Source organism: Nothoprocta perdicaria, unplaced genomic scaffold (genome assembly GCF_003342845.1).
Source record: "Nothoprocta perdicaria isolate Ctin4 unplaced genomic scaffold, notPer1 scaffold_18, whole genome shotgun sequence".
Taxonomy (NCBI): Eukaryota; Metazoa; Chordata; class Aves; order Tinamiformes; family Tinamidae; genus Nothoprocta; species Nothoprocta perdicaria.
The window spans coordinates 5827872-5847673 of record NW_020454982.1 but is presented as its reverse complement, the minus strand read 5'-3'; the positions used below and the strand labels follow the sequence as shown (position 1 = coordinate 5847673).

Here is a 19802-nt window from a genome sequence, read left to right as displayed (position 1 = left end):
CTTGCAAAGCGTGTGTGCTTCACAGGAGCCTTCTCTGCTGCTCTCCAGGGGAAGCCTCCACATTAACTCCAGCAGCTACGTCCTGTCCACGAGAGCTGTGAGGGGCCTGGCAGTTTGGCCAGAGGGCGCAAACATGCACGCACGTGCACGGTGACCAGGTTCCTTGCGCTGGCCACATCTGACATGATGCAGCAAAAACTGCCAGACTGCTGCCCGATACTGGTCCGCCAGGCTCAAGACTCAGGTTTGTCCTGCCTAGGAAGCCTCTAATTGAAGGGAGGTGGAGGACACCGAGTTGAGATTCTGCCCCAATATTGGATGCATTTATAGTTGCAAATTTAAATGGAAATATAGATTCCACTTTTTCCTTCCAGTTTACTGTGTGGTAGAAGCTGCAAGCTCATTTGTAGCTGAGTGTTTTACCCCACAAATAAAACATAAGTGAGGTTTTGTGGAGTCTAAGCCTGTCCCCCAGGAGCCTCTCTGCTCTTACCTGACAGAAGCTCGCTGCTTCTTTTCAGAGCTTCTTCCTTCTTCGTTGGCTTTGCTTTCAGCTCTGTGCCTGGCGCTCTGCAAATCTGCCACCAAGAAAAAGCACATTATTCTCCCCTGACTGTTGTTGTTCATCCGTTCAACTAATATGCTACACTGTAAACACATCCTTGCTTGTCTGTAGGTCAGGATGTAGTACATTATTAAGCTTAACCTCCTCAAAAGTGCTTTTGTCCACAAACAGATTTTACGCAGACATAACCTTGGCTGTGGGACGTGAGTCAGGGTTAGGCTCAAAGCCATGTGGTAGGTTAGACTGAGCCACATTCACACTTGGGAGCCCGCAGGAGGGCTTGTTAGTTTTTGGAGCGCAGCACTGTACTAATGCAGCATGTAGCTTCCCAATGGGGCAAATTTGCTGGTAACTGCACTTGACTCAGTGGCAACATATAAAAACTTAGATCCTGAGGGTCTCCTTTTGGATAACACACCCACATTTTTTCTCCTGAAGTATTAACTCTAGGTACTTTCACTGTTTCAGTTTAGCACTATGTGATCTACTGAAGTGATCACACTCATAGACAACTATTATTAGCATGAACACAAGGTGAATAAGCCATCAAAGTATAAGACACTTTATAACAGTACATACGGCAGATTGCCAGTATTGAAAAATACGGTGCAACTTTTATTCACAGACCCACCTTTGTAATAGATGCATCTTTGCTAACATATCATGTTACAGACAGTTGCAGCCTACAAGGCCTTTCAAATTCCCATGTGTGTCTGGTAACAGTGCTTGGCCCAGTATTTCTACTTAAAATCGATCAATATGCATTAGCCACAATCTTTTCATTACCACGTATTTAATAACTAACTGAAAGACCTGTCCAGATTCCACACATGGCAGACTTTTAAGTGAAGGGGCAAATAATGATTTTTCCTTCTACTATTTCACTTCTTAAAAGTTCTAGCAGAGTGCAAGAATATAAATCATTGGTATAATTTTTATGGTATTTTTCATACTAAGGATTCTAGCTTAGAAATAGTTACACTGATAAAAGGTTATTTACACTGAACTATATACTCTTAGCCTGCAGTAGTGGTAACTATGTATTTTTATACTAGTACAGCTGTTTCCATGCAAGCTGAAGGCTATAACAATACCAGCAGAGTTAAAGCAGTATAAAAAGGAAAAGAAAAAAATAAATTTGCCTTGCAGCATGCACACACGGCCACACAACACATGGAGTGTCACTGCTGCCAGGAGGAATCAGTCAGGAGGAGGACCTTAATTCATTTAAGAGAAACTGTAAGGAGGAAAGGTACCTCCTTTTTTTGCACCTAAGATCTTAAATGGGTTCTTGGGGACTAAAGAGGCCACAGAATTACCTGTATACATGTGTATATATTGACAAAATCTGGAGATCTTTAAGGATGGATCTACTTCCAGATATTCTTTTTTTTTTTTTTTTTTTTTTTTCCAACCAGCTGATTGCACATCCTTACCAGAGTGATTTAACAAGATGCTCTTCTTCTTCTGGCTGCTGTCTGGTGCCACAGTGAGTTTCACTCGCAGAGTTTTGCTGGAACTAGGTGAATGATTTACTGATGCATCCACTACCTCATAGATGGTATGAAGCAAGCTGGTAATATCCTATAGTTGGATTGAAACACAACAGACACAATATTATGAAAGTGGTATGAAATCTATGTCTTTGATACACAGAACTATTTCGGACCTAGGACTATTTAAAGTCGAGCATCCTCAAAACTCATTTTTTTTTTTTTTTAATTCTTTTTTTCTAGTTTGGACTCTAATTTAACTGGCACAGTGAAAAGGAGTGTTCAAGCGCATCCATATTCTTCAGCATCAAATGATGTAAGGTTTATGAAATGGGGCAAAACATATCAAATAATAACAAATACACAATTTATACTTGCTCTCCAGACATACACTGTGAACTAGCCAAACTGTATTTCTTTCCTTTGGTATCAAAAGAACTAAGGGATAATTATTCATACTGCACTAAAAAGTGAGTTCATATGACCAAAATAAATACAGTAACCAAAGAAACATGACATTTTCAGGAAATCCTACTACTTCTGGTTATTTTTGTGGGCTAGCTAAATGGCATATTGCATAGAGCAAAACTAGTCAGAGATGTGTCTGGACCATAAACCTTACGTGTGGAATTAGATTAGGTCTGAATGTCACTCTACCACTCGTGCACATGTCTAGCCTACTTTGCAGAATTCAAACCAGATCTAAACATTTTTAGACAACAGAGATTACCCACTCTGGCCTATATTCTTTGCATGCCTCCTTCAAGGCAACAGGGCAACTCCTGACGTGTCCAGCTATATCAGAAGGAACTGTATCCAATTTTGAGAAGTCAGTTGTCTCCACTGGCTGGTAGGAGGATTGCTACGCTCCTCATGGCCATCTAACTTTTCTAAAGTCAGTGGAATTTCTCCAGATTTAAGAGGTGAAGATCAAATATTCATAAAACAGAGAACAATCTGTACTCCCTCCTTTCTTTCCCTACTGAAATATCTTTTCTTCCAATGCTGCAGAAGTCCCTGTTGGCTGTCACTGCCATGTCCATAGCTGCTTTCCATCATCCTGACAGGAACTACTGTCTGCAGCCTGTATGAGGAAAGGCTGCTCAGTGACAACCTGGTGGTCACTTCACAGCTCTTCAACACATCTCACTTCTCACACTTCCACCCTAATTTGAAATCTAGCCAGACCTCGATATAGAGGCCAAACTATCTCTCAGGCAGCTTCAAAGGTTGGTCTCTCATTATATCTAAAATAAAAATTCAGTCTAGCAATAAATAAACATAAATAGAGAAGCAAAGAAAACATCCACTTATGATACCTACTAGGAGCCTTGGGCTATAACCCTGCACCTTAACAAACCAAACCTTCCCTTTCAGCAGAGTACTTACGTGCCCTGATTCTATTTAATGGGACCTTGTGAACTTAGCAAGAGCTCATCCCTCGTGCCCTGCTCTCCAAGCTGTGTTCAGCCAAGGCTGCAGCTCTCTGCACCAGGTTATCATCAACAGCTCCTTCCTCAATGAGCATCTAAACCCCTCTCCTTTCTTGAGCTGCACCCAGGTTTGTATAAGCCAACCACATATACTCTCTTTTTACTTCAGCAGGCAAAGAGTAGAAACCTTCACTCCCACTGTCCTTTAAGCATTTTTGTGCTGGTGAACTTGTTAACTTTACAGTCTATCCCTGTTTCTCCCTTTTGTTCTGTGTGGGCCTTTCTCAGCAAGGCCCTGTCTAGAAAGTCTCCCACTTGCTACCAAGGAAGGCCAGATGCCTTTGTTTGCACATACATTGCATCAGGGCAGTTTGCATCTCACAGCCAAACAGGTCTGAATTAACCCAAGTCAACGTCCAGACACCAGGAAGCTTAAGAGACTGCACATAGATATGGAAACACCTCATGGTTTTACAGCTCAGCTGCTTTCGAGTTCTCTTGCATTTTTCATACTCCGCCTCCTTCACGACAGTCTGCTCAGCTGCACATTTTGGAACTGAACAAACGTGGTTGTTGGACTGGATATATACCAAGATGGAGGTCAGGAATATGCCACTTAATGCAAACAACCACTTAATGTTTATACTGATTTTTTAAATACCAGCAGCAACATTTTTATTATAGGATTCACTTATTTGTGGTCCTAAGTTGGGGTTGGAAGTTCTAGTAAACTGACAGCTCTGGTTTGGTCAAAGAAGTCTTCTCAGGTCACCCATCTATCTCCCAAGTCACCCACCTATCAAGCTTCTGCACAAGCAGCTGCCAGGTACCAGGCAGCCTGCACCTCCTGCTGCTCTCTAGTTATTTCTTTGCAATCCTAATACCCAAATTCCTGAGGCCCTGATCTGGCAGGAATCAAAACAGTCTTTCTTCAACAAGTTTTTGAAACTGCCTTCCCACAGCCCTTTTCTGGGCAGCTAACATGGTATCGGCTCCGTGCCAAATTAATAGCCCTGGACAACTACAGTATATGTTACAAAATTTGTGTTTTATAGCTGTGTCTATAATTACTCCCAAGGGAATTTTCATCTTTCAGCAGGCCTGCCCCGAGGGTGGGGCAATTCAGGCTTCCCTGAAACCTGTCGCATCGAACATTAGCTGCATTTAAATTGCATTTAAATTGAACTATCTACAGCTGTTGATGCAGCTTTACCTCGCACCCACCAGCCTGTACACTAGCGGTTTTGCCTCCCTCAAGAAATCCAGCATCAAGAATCAAGAATAAAAATTATCTAACTTTCATTCTCTCCCAGTACACTAACTGGCATGTATCTTTTATTACCAAAGAAATCTACTTTTCTGTACTATGCACTACAGTTTTACTAGTTGCATGTTTCTGCAACTGCTTTTTATGACTAAGACACTACTTCCTGCACAAGAACTTTAATCTCACATTTCTCAGACTTTCTCCCATTTCCTTCATGAAAAAATAAACAAGAACATAATTTTTAGTTTTGCATTTTGCCAAACACAGTTTTTGCTTAAATATTTTACTTCAGTTTTAGTTAGAAAACACTTGATTTAGAAGTATTTTATAGAGAGAATAAAAATTTCTCCTTTATAGCAAATTAATTATAGTGGGGAAGTAGCCTATGTGACTCCAAATGACTTCTGAAGGGTTTCTGATGTGCAGAATTTCTACTGGAATAGCTACTTTAATCAAGTAGGAAAACTGAAACTGATATTTTTCTTCAAAGAGAAAAGCAAAGGCTTTCTGGGTAGCATCCAAGCAGCCAGCACATGCCATACCCAGATTTGTTTGTGTCTTGCTCACCGAAGACTAGAGTTGTTTTTTCTAGGGCTGAAGGATTTAACAGTGTTAATCTTTGTGTTTTTCACATCCTATTTTATCAAAGAGCTAATACAAAAGTATGTTAAAAACAGCAACTTTAACAGATTGCCAGAAGTATTTGCAGTAGAAATAACCCTAAACGTGTGCTTAAGGCCACACATACACAGTGCATGCCAGAATGTGGCACAGGTCTCCAGTGGGAGACTGGTGGGAACTCACAGCACTCAGAGACACAAGTGTGTCCACAGAAAAAGAGAAAGAATGGGCAACATGTATCACTCTCTTTACATTATTGTAGTAACAGTGTTCATCACTCCAAACAGAACTCATGTTACTGAGAAAACCTTCATTCCAGGTTCTTAATTTTTTGCTTCTAAAATATTAATGACAGAGCAACATCCCCTTTTCGTAGCCTTAGCAAGGGTTCCAAGCAGAGGACTAGCTGCTAGCGAACTAGGGACTCTCCTGAGGAAACTGAGAGGCTTTTCCAGCTGAATTAATTTAACAGAAGAGGACATTTGCACAAAAAAGATAAGATAACCAATGGGTTCAACACTGAGAAGAAACATTCAGTTTGGTTCTTTGTAACAAACAAGTTAGTAGGATTTTATTTCTTAATATTTCTCTCGGGTGCAAATTCACCAAATCTCATGGTTTCCAGGGATGGGCCGTCGGATACAGACAGGCGCCACTCCTCTAGCTGTTGGTTCCAGTGCTCATCTTGGATTCACATGACAGTGACAAACACAGCATAAAAAGTTTCAAGAGAAGGGCCAGGTTGATAAAGCACAGCCCCAGAAAAACCAGTGCCCTTCCCCAAGTCTAAGACTTGGTGCTGAGTTTTGAATGCACAAGTAACCGCTAAGCTCTCAATCATGAAAGGACATGAGCAAAAATAATCAAAAAGGAAAAAAAAATAGAAGAGGAAATATAAGAGAGAAATTGGGTATTTAAAGTGAGATGCAAGGGACATTTTTAGTATTAAAAGTAGATGAAGAGAAATATCAATATGTGTTCATTATATTTCCCTCAGCAAAAAGAAAAGTACAAATGCCTCATTTGGAAGTTGGCTTATAGGCTCATTTTTATTGAACCATCAGCTTTGTTTGATCATGCCCATTTTGAATCATTCATATTTGGAAAGGCAGCATCCCTTGCTAACTATTCCACAACTAGTCCAGGAGAAATCCCCTTTCTGGTGTGTTTATTCCTGTGCAGCCACTCACCAAAAAAACTACATTTATCAAGAAAGAACTGATTGCCAAATAACGGCTGGTGTTTCTAAAGCATAATGACATTCAGAGCGCTCAACATAAAACCTCATGGATGAAAACACATTAGCTCAATTATCCAAGTTTCAAGTCTGATTACAAATATCTGTGTGAAGATAATTACAGTGCAGCTGTCAGTTCTAAGAAGGCCTTGCAGTACATAATGAATTGCACTCTTAATGGTCTACAGAATGAAGGGAAATGTTATGAGCCAACTTTTGTAATAAATATACATTAGAGCAGAGAAGTCATCTCCTACTGCACTAAAAGAGAACATGACAGTGAACACAGCATTTTATTTTATTTTTTTAAATAATTTGCCTTCCCAATAATTATGCTTTCGTAATGGGTGTATCCCTTCAAGAAGCATGACTAGATCTGAAATTCTAACTATAAGGACTAGGGAGTAAGTCATACAGACTCTAGGAGGAAATCAAAGCAGTATTAAGTTCTGAATATGTTGTTAAGGTCCAGAAGAAATTTCACTAAGATGGAATGTGAATGCTCTTGCAGTGATCTGTCATTGTGTAAAACCCAAGGGAAATTTTGTCTAGTAACTGAATCCATATCTTATTTACAATTTTCAAACTTTTTAATGAAAAAAGCATTCAGTGCCTTTGCAAAAATTTGCCCCACCTACATGCCTTTTATAAAGTTAATTTAACGCTGTGTATTCCTTCAGAAGCTCTCTGGACATAATGCCCAAGGTTTTAAACACAGAGTGACTTTGAACCAAATGAAATGGATGGGAGCAAGTCCTCTCCTGTTCCAGTGGCTCACTTTTCCAGCACAAACAAGCACATAATGCTGACTTCCCCTTGTAAAGCACTTCCACATCTACAGATAGAAAATGGACTTAAGAGCGTGACATCCAACTGTACTTGGAGATAACCGCAGTTAATCCAAGTACAAATCCAGGAGACAGTGGGTACAATTTTCAAAGAAGGGGTAAGGTTTCACCCGCAGCTTTTCTCACCAGAGCCCTGGGCCTGCGCTCGGCCCCGCTTGCCGGACTGGAAGTGTCTCCATGAGCCCCTGCTCCGTGCGGCACTCGGCTCTGCAGAGCGCTGCCCCTTCCGCCCCTACCCCACAAGCTGCCACAAGCTCCTGTACAAGGAATTACATCCTTGTAACTCAAAGCACGTGTCCCGTTCATTTTAACTGAAGCTGTTCACGTGCTTAACATTCCCCACTGCTGTGTCCTTTGCTGGATCGGGAGCAGGACTGCTTACCAGACTGCAGGATCAAGCCCTCTGTTTGCACAGTCACCTCCTGGGTGTTGGCAAAATGAGGAATTCTACATCACATCTCTGCGCAGTGTTACCTATGAGCTGCGCTTGTTAGTCATCCTGCCCAAACAACTCTTGAATTGCATCTGGATTCAACCAAGGACAACCAGCGAGTTGTGTGCAACTGGCACTGGGACAACTCACAAAAAAGTGTGTAACATAACAGGAAAACTCTGAAACGGTGCATATTATTTGTTTCTATCCTTGGTCACACGTAAGGAGCTGAAAATTATCAACCTATTTGGTCCCTTGGTTAAAAGAATTTTTTTTGGCACTGGTTCAAGCCCAACTATAGCAAGCTCCAGGCCTCAGAGCAGTATAATTTTCAATTCCTGCACAGATTTGGTTTCACTTAAGCTGCAGTCTGCTCTTCCAGAAGGGAGAGGTAGAATTTGGCTGTAATATGTTTTCTAAGTACAGTCAAATTAAGCTCTTTGGTGTACCACATAATCACAAATAATTATTGTATACATACTTAAAAGCAGATTCTTGTTATGTTCAGCATATGGAACTCCCACTGACATTAATGGGAATTCCATGCCTGAATGTAAAGGACACTCATGTGTGTGGGTTTGGAGTGGTTTTTTTGTTTTTCTTTTTTTCCTATTCTTGAGAGTCAAGATAATCTTCTAAGTAAGGCTTAGCCTTGGGTCTCAAAAGATGGGGGTTCAATCTGCCATAGGCTCTTGAGTGACTTCAGGCAAATTACTTAATTTTTCTGGGCTCGGTTCCCCATACATTAACAAAGACAATATTTTTTCTCTTTGCCCTGTTCTCTGTATTTTTCAATGTTGCTCACAATATCCATCAAAAATCCTGAACAACCATCACATACGTCAACTTATTTATAAATGCCAAAAGAGACTTCTCCTAGGAAAACAACAAAAACTTCTATCATTTGATCGATGCCAGTACATTTTCAGTATTTCAGTCAGAGTTTTTCATAGAAAAGCATAAGAGCTGGAGACAGAAATGGTCACTGCTCAGCTGGTTAGCTGGGGGTATGGGAGCCAGTAAATAGCTTCTCAAAAAAGCATTGGCAATACAGTGCAGCAAATCTCAGAAAAAGACCCTCCTCTGGAAATATCATTCAATCTTGATAGAAATAGCTCTAAAACAGACTGTACTCTAATCTATGTATCTCTACCAACGTGGGCTTCTTATTTACACAGGAAACACAAGCTGAAGTCATCCCGAGCACACAAGCTGCACACAGGTAGTCCTCCACCAGCTACAGTCCTCCAGCAAGTACCACCAATGTTACTTCTACTTGGAGCAAGCAGGCAGAGATCATAGCCTAATATCCACGAAAACAACAGAATAGTATAGTTAGTACTACTGGAAAGAATTTCAGAAAGCAAACTTGCTATTTGGTTAGCTTCACTCTGAAAAGCAGGACAGGAGCCAGAACAATATACATTTGCAGGGGTTTATTTTGACAACGTGTTTAGCGGCTCGGTTGTTTCAGATATTTTTCCCCCTCGAATGCCGGCACTATTTTTTAAAGGCTAATCCCAGATATTAAACAGCAACAGGCTTAAAAGTGGTACAGGACGTTTGAAAAGAGAAAACTTCTGGTGGGATTGTTTCTAGGAGGAAAGGGTCCATGGAAGCTGCTGTTTAAGTTGGCAGGATACCTTTATTTCATAGAAGAAAAAATGTTCCTGTTATAAAATACTCCTCGTGTTCGCAGCGCCGCACACAAAGGGGCGGCTGTACTTTGCTTACCTCACGGGTGACTCTTCCGTTGTTATCAAAGTCATACAGTGTGAAGGTCCACTCTTGCCTGTTATCTTCCTCTACAGACACATCACATTGCAATTCCTAAGAGACATGCAAAGAGCAGCTGATTACCTAAAGCAAAAGGCCCGTTTGCAGAGGAGAGGCCGGGCGAGGAGGCTGCCCCAGGAGAGGTGCCGGAGGCCCCGCTCCACCTCACCACGGGCCCGAGGGAGCCTCTCTGCAAGCACACGGCAGCTGCTGCACCTCGGGCCAGGCTCCTGGCAGCCTGCAGGACACCTTCTACTTCACCGTAGGAAACACAGAAAGAAGCAAGAAAACTGCTCCCTGAAGCTGTTGGAATATCCTAAGATTTAAGAAAGTGAGGAGAAAGCTCTGCTAGCCCAGAAGCAGCATGACAGAGAAGTGGCCGCACAACAGGAGCCAGCACAGCCAGCAGCAGCACGAGGTGGACGAGTGGCACAAGCCCCATCCATGAGCCCTGTCCTTGATACAGATCCTCGGCACACTGACACCGGCAGAGTTCACAGGGCTGGCACGGTGCTGCCGCCACCATTCCCGAAATGCAGCCTGGCTGGGAAGCGGCAGGGAAGACCCACCTGGGCAAGGTGCCCACCACATTTTAGCTGTGCTTCTGTTAATGAGTGTGCAACCTGGGGAATTTGCTAACAAGAGAAAAATTCCCCAAACCGAACCCCAAACATCAGCCAAGAAGAAAGGCTGCGTGTGCAGGACCGCAGGCACCGGGGTGCAAAGCACTCGCTTTCACCCGAGACGGGCACCCGGCCTCTCCAGGGCCACAGCAAGGCAAGTTACAGTACAATTAAACTGCAAGCCACTATATGCAAGAAAAATAAACAGCTCCAAATAGCTTCAGCGTGATAGGGCTCAAAATACCTGGTTGATGTTCTGACTTGAAACCAACTCCCTAGAGCAGTTACGGGCACCCCCTGTCCCCTGCCGAGTTCAAAGGCAGCCTCCTCTGCGGCGCAGCAAACCCGCCGCAAAGCTGCCAAGTGCCCCACACTCCACTGTGGAAACACAGTTTCGTGTTACACAAACATTCCCAGCACCTTTAAGAGCCAAATCGCATCCACCTCCGATTTAGACCTCTGGTCCCGACACTTGTGTTTCTGCTTCTTTTATACTTGGCCATAAAATGAACATGTTTACCAATCTTTTAGCCCCTGGCTGACACAGTTGGAAAACTTTGATTTGTAGAACAAAGGAAAAAATATCAATACTGGTTTTCTTGCTGCTTATTAATAGTTCCCCGTCCCGCACTGCCTAACATAACATCTTTACGTGAGGATGTGCTTTGCTTCGTTAAGAGCCACGGCAATCTTCCCCGCATTAGTCATGGAGCCCGCTACCAAGTGCTAACCTTTATGGCATGCCAAGAACTACTCGGGAACAAATGCAGGCTTTGCTGGGATGCTGCAGTTCCAGCTCTGCTGGCACCGACCGTGTGGACAGGTGCCCTCCAACAGCCAAATATCAAGGTACTGCTAATTGCAATTTAGCATGCCTTTCCTGTGTGCAAACGTCTGCTCCTAAACGTGGGCTATAAAACGTGCCAACAAAGAGAGATATCCCTGTGCAAAAAAGGCTGGAGCAAAAGTCGCCTCCCCTCCTAGGGCCCCCAAGCACATAGAGAGCTGATGCCTCTTAACCTGCCTTAACACAGTGAGGAGCAAATTGCTGCAGACACCAAGCCTTCTTGGGAGAGGGAAACGAAGAGTGCAGCCATGCTGCAAGGTGGCTGGATGGTCCCTGAGACACCACGGGGGGAACGCCAAGCTCATTAATGTGACAGGCTGACAGCCCTGCAAGGGAGACATTCGCCACGTCTGCGAGTGCAGAGATGAAAATCCCTGCTGCTGTTTGCCAGTACCAGAGCATCCTTCTGTTCACCAAGACAGACAAGCCTCTAGCTGGATGACAGCATGTTTCAGTACTCATATTTATTAAATTGCTCCCTATATAAACAAGACCTGCCGACTCTGCACAATGTCTGGCAGTTTAATGATGTTTTTAAGTCTACAAGGAAATAGACCATCCAGTTCATTCCCCTCCCGGATCCTTTTCCTCCTCCCATCTGATCAGTGGGATTTCCAGTCTAGCAGGTGAAGATCATTTCACTTTGGAGGTCCAGGCACAGAAGACTGGTTGGATAACTGAGCTCTCATTAACATCTTGTTCACTAGGAAGATTTAACCAAGCGCAGTCATCTACCAAAGCCAATCTAAAGATTTGCTAACCCACTGGGTGGCATAATAAATTACTTCTAAAAGGACTGCACGTAGAGGATGAAAACAAGTGGCTTTCCTTACTCAATAGTTCAGAACCTGCTGAGGGATCGTTGTTTGGTCCCACTTAGTAATAAACTCAATAATCACTGTGAAAGGAGCGATTCCACTGACAGAGAGAGACCCTCATGCCATTTCCAATCCCTCACATACCCACCATTACATCAACAGGAGCTACACACATGCATCAGAGGGCACTAGTTGGGCCCCAGGTTATGTATCTACCTTAATGAGGTCAGCACAGCAAAACTTGAAAATACATAGGACTTACTTCAAATTTTAGTTGCTTCTTGGAACCTGTACGTATGTCACATTCTTTTTCCACTTTCTTCTCATCTCCACTGCAAACTCCATCTGTCTTCTCTGGAGGCAAAGCCACTGCAAAAAAATATATTTAAGAAAAAAACACTTATAAGGGAATGTCAGAGTAGTCTTCTATTTACAAATCTGCCTTATTTAGTAAGAAAGTGGATCTTGCAGTAGAAGATCATTAAACTTGATTTGCCTTTGTGTTCACTGCACATCTCGAATTATTTCAGCAGACAATTTACCACCGGCTCTTGGTATCAGCCTCTCCGACTAACTTTGCCAGAGTCACAGGAGGTTCAAACACAGTATTATGAGAATATAAATTAACAGAACCATTTCTGCAAATAAGTTGAAATATTCTGCAAGACTCTGAAAATTGGTGACATACTGCAAAAACACACTGCATTCACTAAAAGGTTAAGCAGTAATTGCCTGAAAAAAATACACCTGAAAAAGTATATTTCACCTATGCAGTTGCATAATTCAATAGCACTCAGAAACAGCATCGACATTAACATATATCCAAGTCTAGCTGAGGAATAGAAGATAAAATACCCAGAAACTTTATAACTCAGCCATATACCTATGCCTTTGGCTCATGAAGTAGTACTCAGCCCTGCAGGTAATGAAACACAATAGCTAAAGAAAAGGAATTTTATATTCTATATTCATTAGACCTATGAAAATACACAAAGATTTTCAACATTGCTCTCTTTTTTTTTTTTAGATATGCATTTTAGTTATGCCCCTATTCTGCTGGGCAGAGCAGTAATCCTGCCTGCCTCCATAAAACAGAAGACAGATTAGAAGAATGGAGGCCTTAAAGCCTGCATTTTTCTCTTGCAATATGGCATTTGCATTTATCCAATACATTTATCCTAGTGCTATGTAGGAATCATTTCTTGGCGATGCTTTTGTAAGTCAGATCTCACCTAAGGGCCAGTTCAGTAAAGGTAGGTTCCTTACAAAAGGGGAAATATGATCCATTTTGCTTCAGAATATGTCATTTCAAACCAGATTTACTCCCTGTCTCTGCTGGTGCTCAGTACTACAGAGGTGCCTCCCAAGCACTCTGCCAGGGGAGCATGGCACTACCACCCCACACAGGCAGTTGTATTTACCATTCTTCAGCATTTTCTTGCACAAATTGGAGCAAGCAGTTTAAAAAACCTCCCTTACCACAGCTTTATGCTCCCAAAGCTACAGTTTCTGTCATAGTGCTCAGACTGCCACCTATCACATTTTCCAGTCTTACTTTTTTGTTTAAATTTAACACAATTGCATATATATATATATATATTTAATCTGCAGCAAGATGCAAAGTCCCTGGATGTGCTACATTAAAGACAGCAGAGCAGAAACCTTAACCTCTGATTTTCCTGACTTTGGTGCTCACGGGCAGTTTTGGTGTTATAACGATGCCAGGGGCCACAGAGAGATGCACAAATGCAAATAATCAGTTGGGATCTGACAGACAAACTCACATGCTGATATACTTCAATTTCTCCTGTGAGCCTTGCTTAGACCCCTTAAACCACCTAGAAGCTAAGGAGGAAGGTGAGCTCAGCAACAGAAAGTTCCCGTTCCCCTCGTGATGGGGCCTTTCCCTGTCCATAAAACTACATGTTAATGGACATGTAGAGTCTGTTTATTAGGAGGTACAGCACTTACCATAATGAACACACATAACATATTACTTATGACACAGAATTTTGGAAAATATCTGAAGCACAGCCATATATCTTATATTCCCTTTCTCCATAAAAATAGCTCCATGTTCTTGGTAATTCAAAGCTAAGATTGGAGGAAAAAACAAAGGAAAAAAAAAAAAAAAAAAAGACCCCTACAAAACAAACAAGAAAAGACCACATCTGGAAGCAGTTTAAGCAATCTACCCTCGGCAGCCTTGCAGCTTCATTCTAAAAGCAACTTGAAATGAAAAGGTAACGAGGGCCTCGTGAGAAGGACGGTTGCATTATCAGAGGTTCTTAGCAACTGTTAAACATGCCCCTAGGTTTTGAGGGGCTCATTTGTATTGGTGAGCAGCTCCTCACAGCAAGGGATCTAACCAAGCTAACAGAAATACTCACTGTGAGGGACTTCTGCTGTGTCATAACCAGTCCCCAGAGACTGCAAAGGGAAAGCTGGGCTACTATGACCCCTAGCTCTTTGGAACAACAGTCAACCAGCAAAGAACTTCTACATCTATTATTACACCTAATTTTCACCATATAAAGGTACATAAGGGCCACTTTTACACTATTCTTTTGCCCAGGATGGCCTCAGCTCAGCATCCCAGCCATCATGAGGCTAAGAGAACTGAGAAGCAGATCCTGTAAAAGGTGAATGCTGCCTGCCCCAAAGCTCTGTGCTGTTTCTTTTTTCTGTCCAAGTGTTGTGTCTTATCAAGCATTCTCTGAATTTCACTTCTGTGTTCTGCTGCTGCAGGTTCCTTGCGTGTGCAAAGAGCACGCTTAGCTGGGCGGTTCAGCAAGGACAGAGCCACCAGCACCAAGTCACCTTTGGGCTTCAAGAACTGCACTTCCCCAGGCATGTTCAATAACCTTTCTGGGCGGAGAGCGTGAGTGTTCAGAGAAGAAGCTTTTGCTTTAATGTATTATTTATGTAACACAGGAAAAAATGTGCTGTGACAAATTAGCCCTCTCAAAAAACAAGAGTTCAACTATTGGGGAAGGAGGGGATACATCTTGCAGTATACTCCTTCAGAGAGTTTAAATACTGTATGCCAGAAATTATCCTCTTTGAGCTTCGCTGACCTTTGATCTGAAGAACTCGCTGGTCTTGCAGCTCCGGGGAATTATCCTTTGAAATCAGTTACTCATTTCTGAGCTCAGATGAGATGGGGAAATCTGGTGATCTCATCTTGATGTCAGGTTTCATTCAACAAAAAAATGAGGTCTAAATGAAAAAACTTTAAGTGGGAATATGAATATATTAAAATAACACTTACGGATGATCAAAAATGTGCTTGTGCGTATATCCTCGTGCGCCTTATGCAAACCCAACGGACATTAAAAACTACATACTGGAATATGAGTGTTTTTGTCTGAAAACAGTATATATACTTGGTACCTTGTTTCTATACTTAGTTTTGACTATTGACAGGCTGCTCAGCTTCATGAAGGCCACAAACACATGCTGAAGCTACTTATAAATAAAATGGGAACGTCTGCTTGGGACAGTTAAAACTGGCAGCTTGTAAACAGAGATCCACGAGCGAGCTGCATGCCAAGCTTCAGCTATATTCACAATGTGAACTTCCTTTCAGCTCTGCCAATGATATTAAACTAGACCAGACAAGATTGCTATCTCAAAGGACTGTGCAGAATTAATAGACTTGTGTTTCCAAAGCCGAGGCCATCAGAAATAAGTCCGCGTACAATATATCATCTGTACAAAAATACTTACTTACCTCCCCACTCCGATAACAAGTCCTGACAAAGAACACACTACACAGACAAACACACAGAGAAAGCTACCCTTGTTGTTGTGGGAATCCACAACTGGAAAAAAAAGTATATTTATTACTCCTCATGGGAATAACCATATGCTCTCAAAAACAATGTTCCATAGCAGAATGTTTCATGAATTGAAATACTGCATATGTTTTCTTTATGATGTTCTTTTTTCTTGTTCATTATTAATGGTCTTGTATTCACTTCTATAACCTTAAGACACTATAAAAATGCGTCTGGACAATATTTGAAATTGGAAAGACAATAAAGGAAAAATATTAACTTGGAAAAATTGTGAAATACCATTCTTTCATGAAAAACAAACTGACTGGCTTAAGTGTACTAGCAGATGTTTCTCTCTAAGGATTCTTAATTACTACCACCCAATTGCTCATAATTGAGGTGGGGGAGGAAAAGAAGGAGAGAATGAACACTATTTTAGGGGTATTAAGACTCATCCCTGAAGAATTAGGTCTTATTTCAAAGGTTTATTCATCCTTAAGAAAAGGAGTGGGTAATAATTCTAACTGCTCCTTAGAAATCACCAAAAAATCATGGAAATGAGGTAAAACAGACTGCTGAGCTGAGCACACTGAGTCAGTATAGAACACTGTGCTTCAGACAGCCAACGCATTCTTCACTCACCTCTGCTTACATCTTGGAATAAGGGGGAAAAAATCAGAAAGCCAAAAGAGAGCAGCAGTCAAGATGAAAAGTGAGTGTTTAACTTGCACCGTCATTTGGGTGGCTTCTCATTCCAGGTTTCTCAAAGCTCCATTCAAGCAAAGCACCACACTTCACAGCAAATGCTCTTCCTTCCCAAAATACTGATGCAGTTTCACTCTTTTTTTTTTTCAGCTGCACTAAGCATTTCAGTTGGTGGGATGAAGAGGATCTTGAAGCCAGAAGAGGATGCAGCTCTCATGGATGCTCTGGATGCTTTGACTAAGTTTGAACTACTTGGTCAAAATTTGCCCAATATTTATGAAAATTCTGGATAAAGATGAACTACGTCAGAGGTTGTTTGGCATGGTGGCCATGTAAAAAGGTATTGGATAGATCACAGAAAGTTGAACTATAGGAGAAGCTATAAAATTAATATCAGCATCATTACTACATATTTTTTGAGAGAACGCAGAATAAAACTGAAAAACTGACAAAAATGTCACCTATGAAATTCCGTGCCTGGCATACATGAAACAAAATCTTTCAAGTGGAATATTATTAGTAGTTTTCCCCTAAAATTGGATAGACTGGATTCCATAGCAATGTTTTAAAAGAGAGCTAGCAGAAGCAATGGGACGAGCGAATTACATTTATGTGGGCAAAAGCAACAAACCACATACTGGAATCTGGGGCTTGTGGGCAAGCAGGATGAAAGAAAACCTAAGAAATGAACAGAAATAACAAGACAAAGAGATGAAGCACTTCTCTAAAAGCTCAACCTCAGTAGCAAAATTCAGCTGGTGTAAGTATTGAAGAGCTGCTCCAACCAAGCTCAGTAGTAAAATTCCTATTGATGTCAACAGGGTAAGAGTTTCACTTCAAATTTACAGACCTACAGCAGAATGTAAAGCCAGAGACTATGACAACAGAAGGGATAAAGAACCATGCTGCTTCTCCAGAAGTCTGATGTCTAAATTATCTGGTGCTGTCAACATTTTTTCATTGCAAATCAGGTTTGACTAACATGACTGACACTCCTTGCTGATTGCACGATGACAAAGAGAGCAATAATAAGTACTCTTCAAAGTCCAAATTGAGAAGAAGTCTGTCAGTCAAATAACAGCATTCACATCCAGATTTCATTTTCACGTTCTCCTGGAGGCCACGCACACAGAAACCTCACCCCCATCAGGCACACGTTACACCTTTATTTCAGACTTGGATGAAACCCATCTCTGAGGGGAACAGCTTTGCTTCTGTGAAGGTCCTCCTCTGCAGTGGTGAGTGAACACATGCAGAAGGGACCAGCAGGCCAGTTCTGCTGCTGCTCCGTAGCCCCAGGAGGAAGCCCACAGAAAGGCAGGCTCCTCCCGGTCCCGGGCGCAGGGCAGGTATTCAGCTTTCACTGGCTGAAAGCTGAAGCCCATGAATTCAACACACGCTTCAGAAGGACAGGGCTCAAGCTGCCTCCTCTGAACTGCACCACGGGGAGATTAATTCTTTTAAAGTACAGTGGGAGAAGGCAAAGCCAGGAACAGCTCTGCCAGTGGGACTTCCTACTAGTCTGGGTTAACCCTGAGCCTGAGAACATGAGAAGTCATCTTGCTCTACACAGCTTCCTGATGGTCACAACGCACACTAAAGATTCAAATAAAGAGCACAGAGTGAAGGAAGGAGAGATCCACGGCATTCCCAACACCTGCTGCCACCTCCCTACCAAGGACCGCTGGCTGAGCACCCAACAGCAAAGCTGTGCTGGGCCGGCTCACAACAAACAGAAACAGACAACCAAAATCTGGTTAAATCATTCACGTATCACATAACCATTCTGACTGACTAGTCACCACTAGGGCATTTGGGAATTGCTACCCTGAAGTTCATTCAGTGTGATTTGACAGTGAATTTTCCCCTGAATAAATAAGAAATAGTGGGACTCAGAGGTCCCAGGGACCCTCCTGCACGCCTCAGTTCCTATTGCCAGTCCCAATAATTTGATGCATACAAATAGAAGTATTTCCCAGCTTTTATACAGAAGCACCACAAATTACTAAGTCTGGTTTCTTGTTTGGGTCATTGCTTGGTGGTGGTTTTTTTTTTTTTTTTTCTTTGCTATGTTCTTTTCCCCCCCCCAAGGAAATATTTTTAATACCTCTCTACCAAAAACAAAAGGCTTGTAGCACGGTTGCTCATGCAAAGGACAAGGCGGTCTCCCTTGGCTAGCTACCCAATATCTCATACGCATTTAAATGCTCTAAACCTGGACTTCCCACACACTCCTTTTAACAAGGGAGTTGCTGAATTCTGCCAGATTACAATTCTCCTTCCCAATTAGTTCCCCAACTGGCTGTATTTCATCAACAGCAACTGCCAGATTAAGTGCCTTACTTGACCATCTTCACCCAACACACTTTGATGTTCGGTTCTCAAGCTTCAAAATACCTTTTGGATGAAGATCAGACAGCACTAAACAGAATTACTAATTAATTAAGCAAAGTTAAATTTTAAACACTGTTTGTTGTGTTAGCCAAAAGCCCGAACAGAACAGCCTTTTTTTCCCTTCCTCATCGGAGATCAAAGGAAATCATTTCTCCCTCCCTTCCCCTGCCTAAAAAAGGGGGGTAAAATCTCCATAAGTTTTGGTCAGAACAGTTCAGGATGATACCTGTAGTGGCACGATTTGTGTTTGATCAGTGGGCATATCAAAACCCACATTATCAGAACACAATCTGCTATAACAATCTCTATCATTTAATACTGAGCAGGAAAATGCTTCTTAAGGCAAAACTGTCACTTTCGTATGGACCCATTTCTAACAGTATTACATGTCCTAGGAGCTCTAAATGAGTCTGCAAAGTGCTTAATTCTTGCCATGAGAAGTGGCAGATGGAGACACCAAGTGATAATTTGTAACTTAAGGACAGACTTCTTCTCTCTGAAGATGGTCATACACCGATTTTGGTTAACATCAGCCCACAACTCTGTTGTTTAATATTTCTTCTCAGGATAAGCTGCAGATACGTGCTTTCATATAGATTTTTTTTCTCTTTAATTTTCCTCGTTTCCTTGGATTTTTTTTCCCCCCCAAGATTCACAAAGGAAGAAGGAAAAAAAAAAATTTAAAAAAGAGGCTACATAATTATTCAAATGACAACGGAGCAGGTAATGTTATTAATAATGTAGACTTTGATATCAAGCTGGCTCCTATCTGACTTAGATGTTCAATGGGAAGATCATGTTTCTAACACCTTTGCAATGATAATGGGGCCTCTGAAGATAACTGAGCTGCAAGAATCATTGCATCAAAATTGCTTCCCATGAGAAAAAAAAAAGTCATAGAGGGCCTCTCAAAGCTGGCAGGTTGCAGGAAGCAGGGTTGTGGACCTACATTGTAGCATTATT

At 42.0% G+C, this 19802-nt stretch overlaps 1 protein-coding gene across 1 annotated transcript in view; it reads right to left on the bottom strand.

The window, feature by feature from the left end:
- NKD1 (naked cuticle homolog 1) overlaps positions 1-19802 on the bottom strand; it is a 36365-nt gene that overhangs the window by 4507 nt on the left and 12056 nt on the right. The window contains exons 3-6 of the mRNA XM_026036498.1: positions 12224-12330; positions 9632-9727; positions 2002-2149; positions 494-578 (exon numbers count right to left, since the gene is read on the bottom strand). Of these exons, the coding sequence (XP_025892283.1) occupies positions 494-578; positions 2002-2149; positions 9632-9727; positions 12224-12330 (436 nt within the window). The remainder of the gene's footprint in view (positions 1-493; positions 579-2001; positions 2150-9631; positions 9728-12223; positions 12331-19802) is intronic.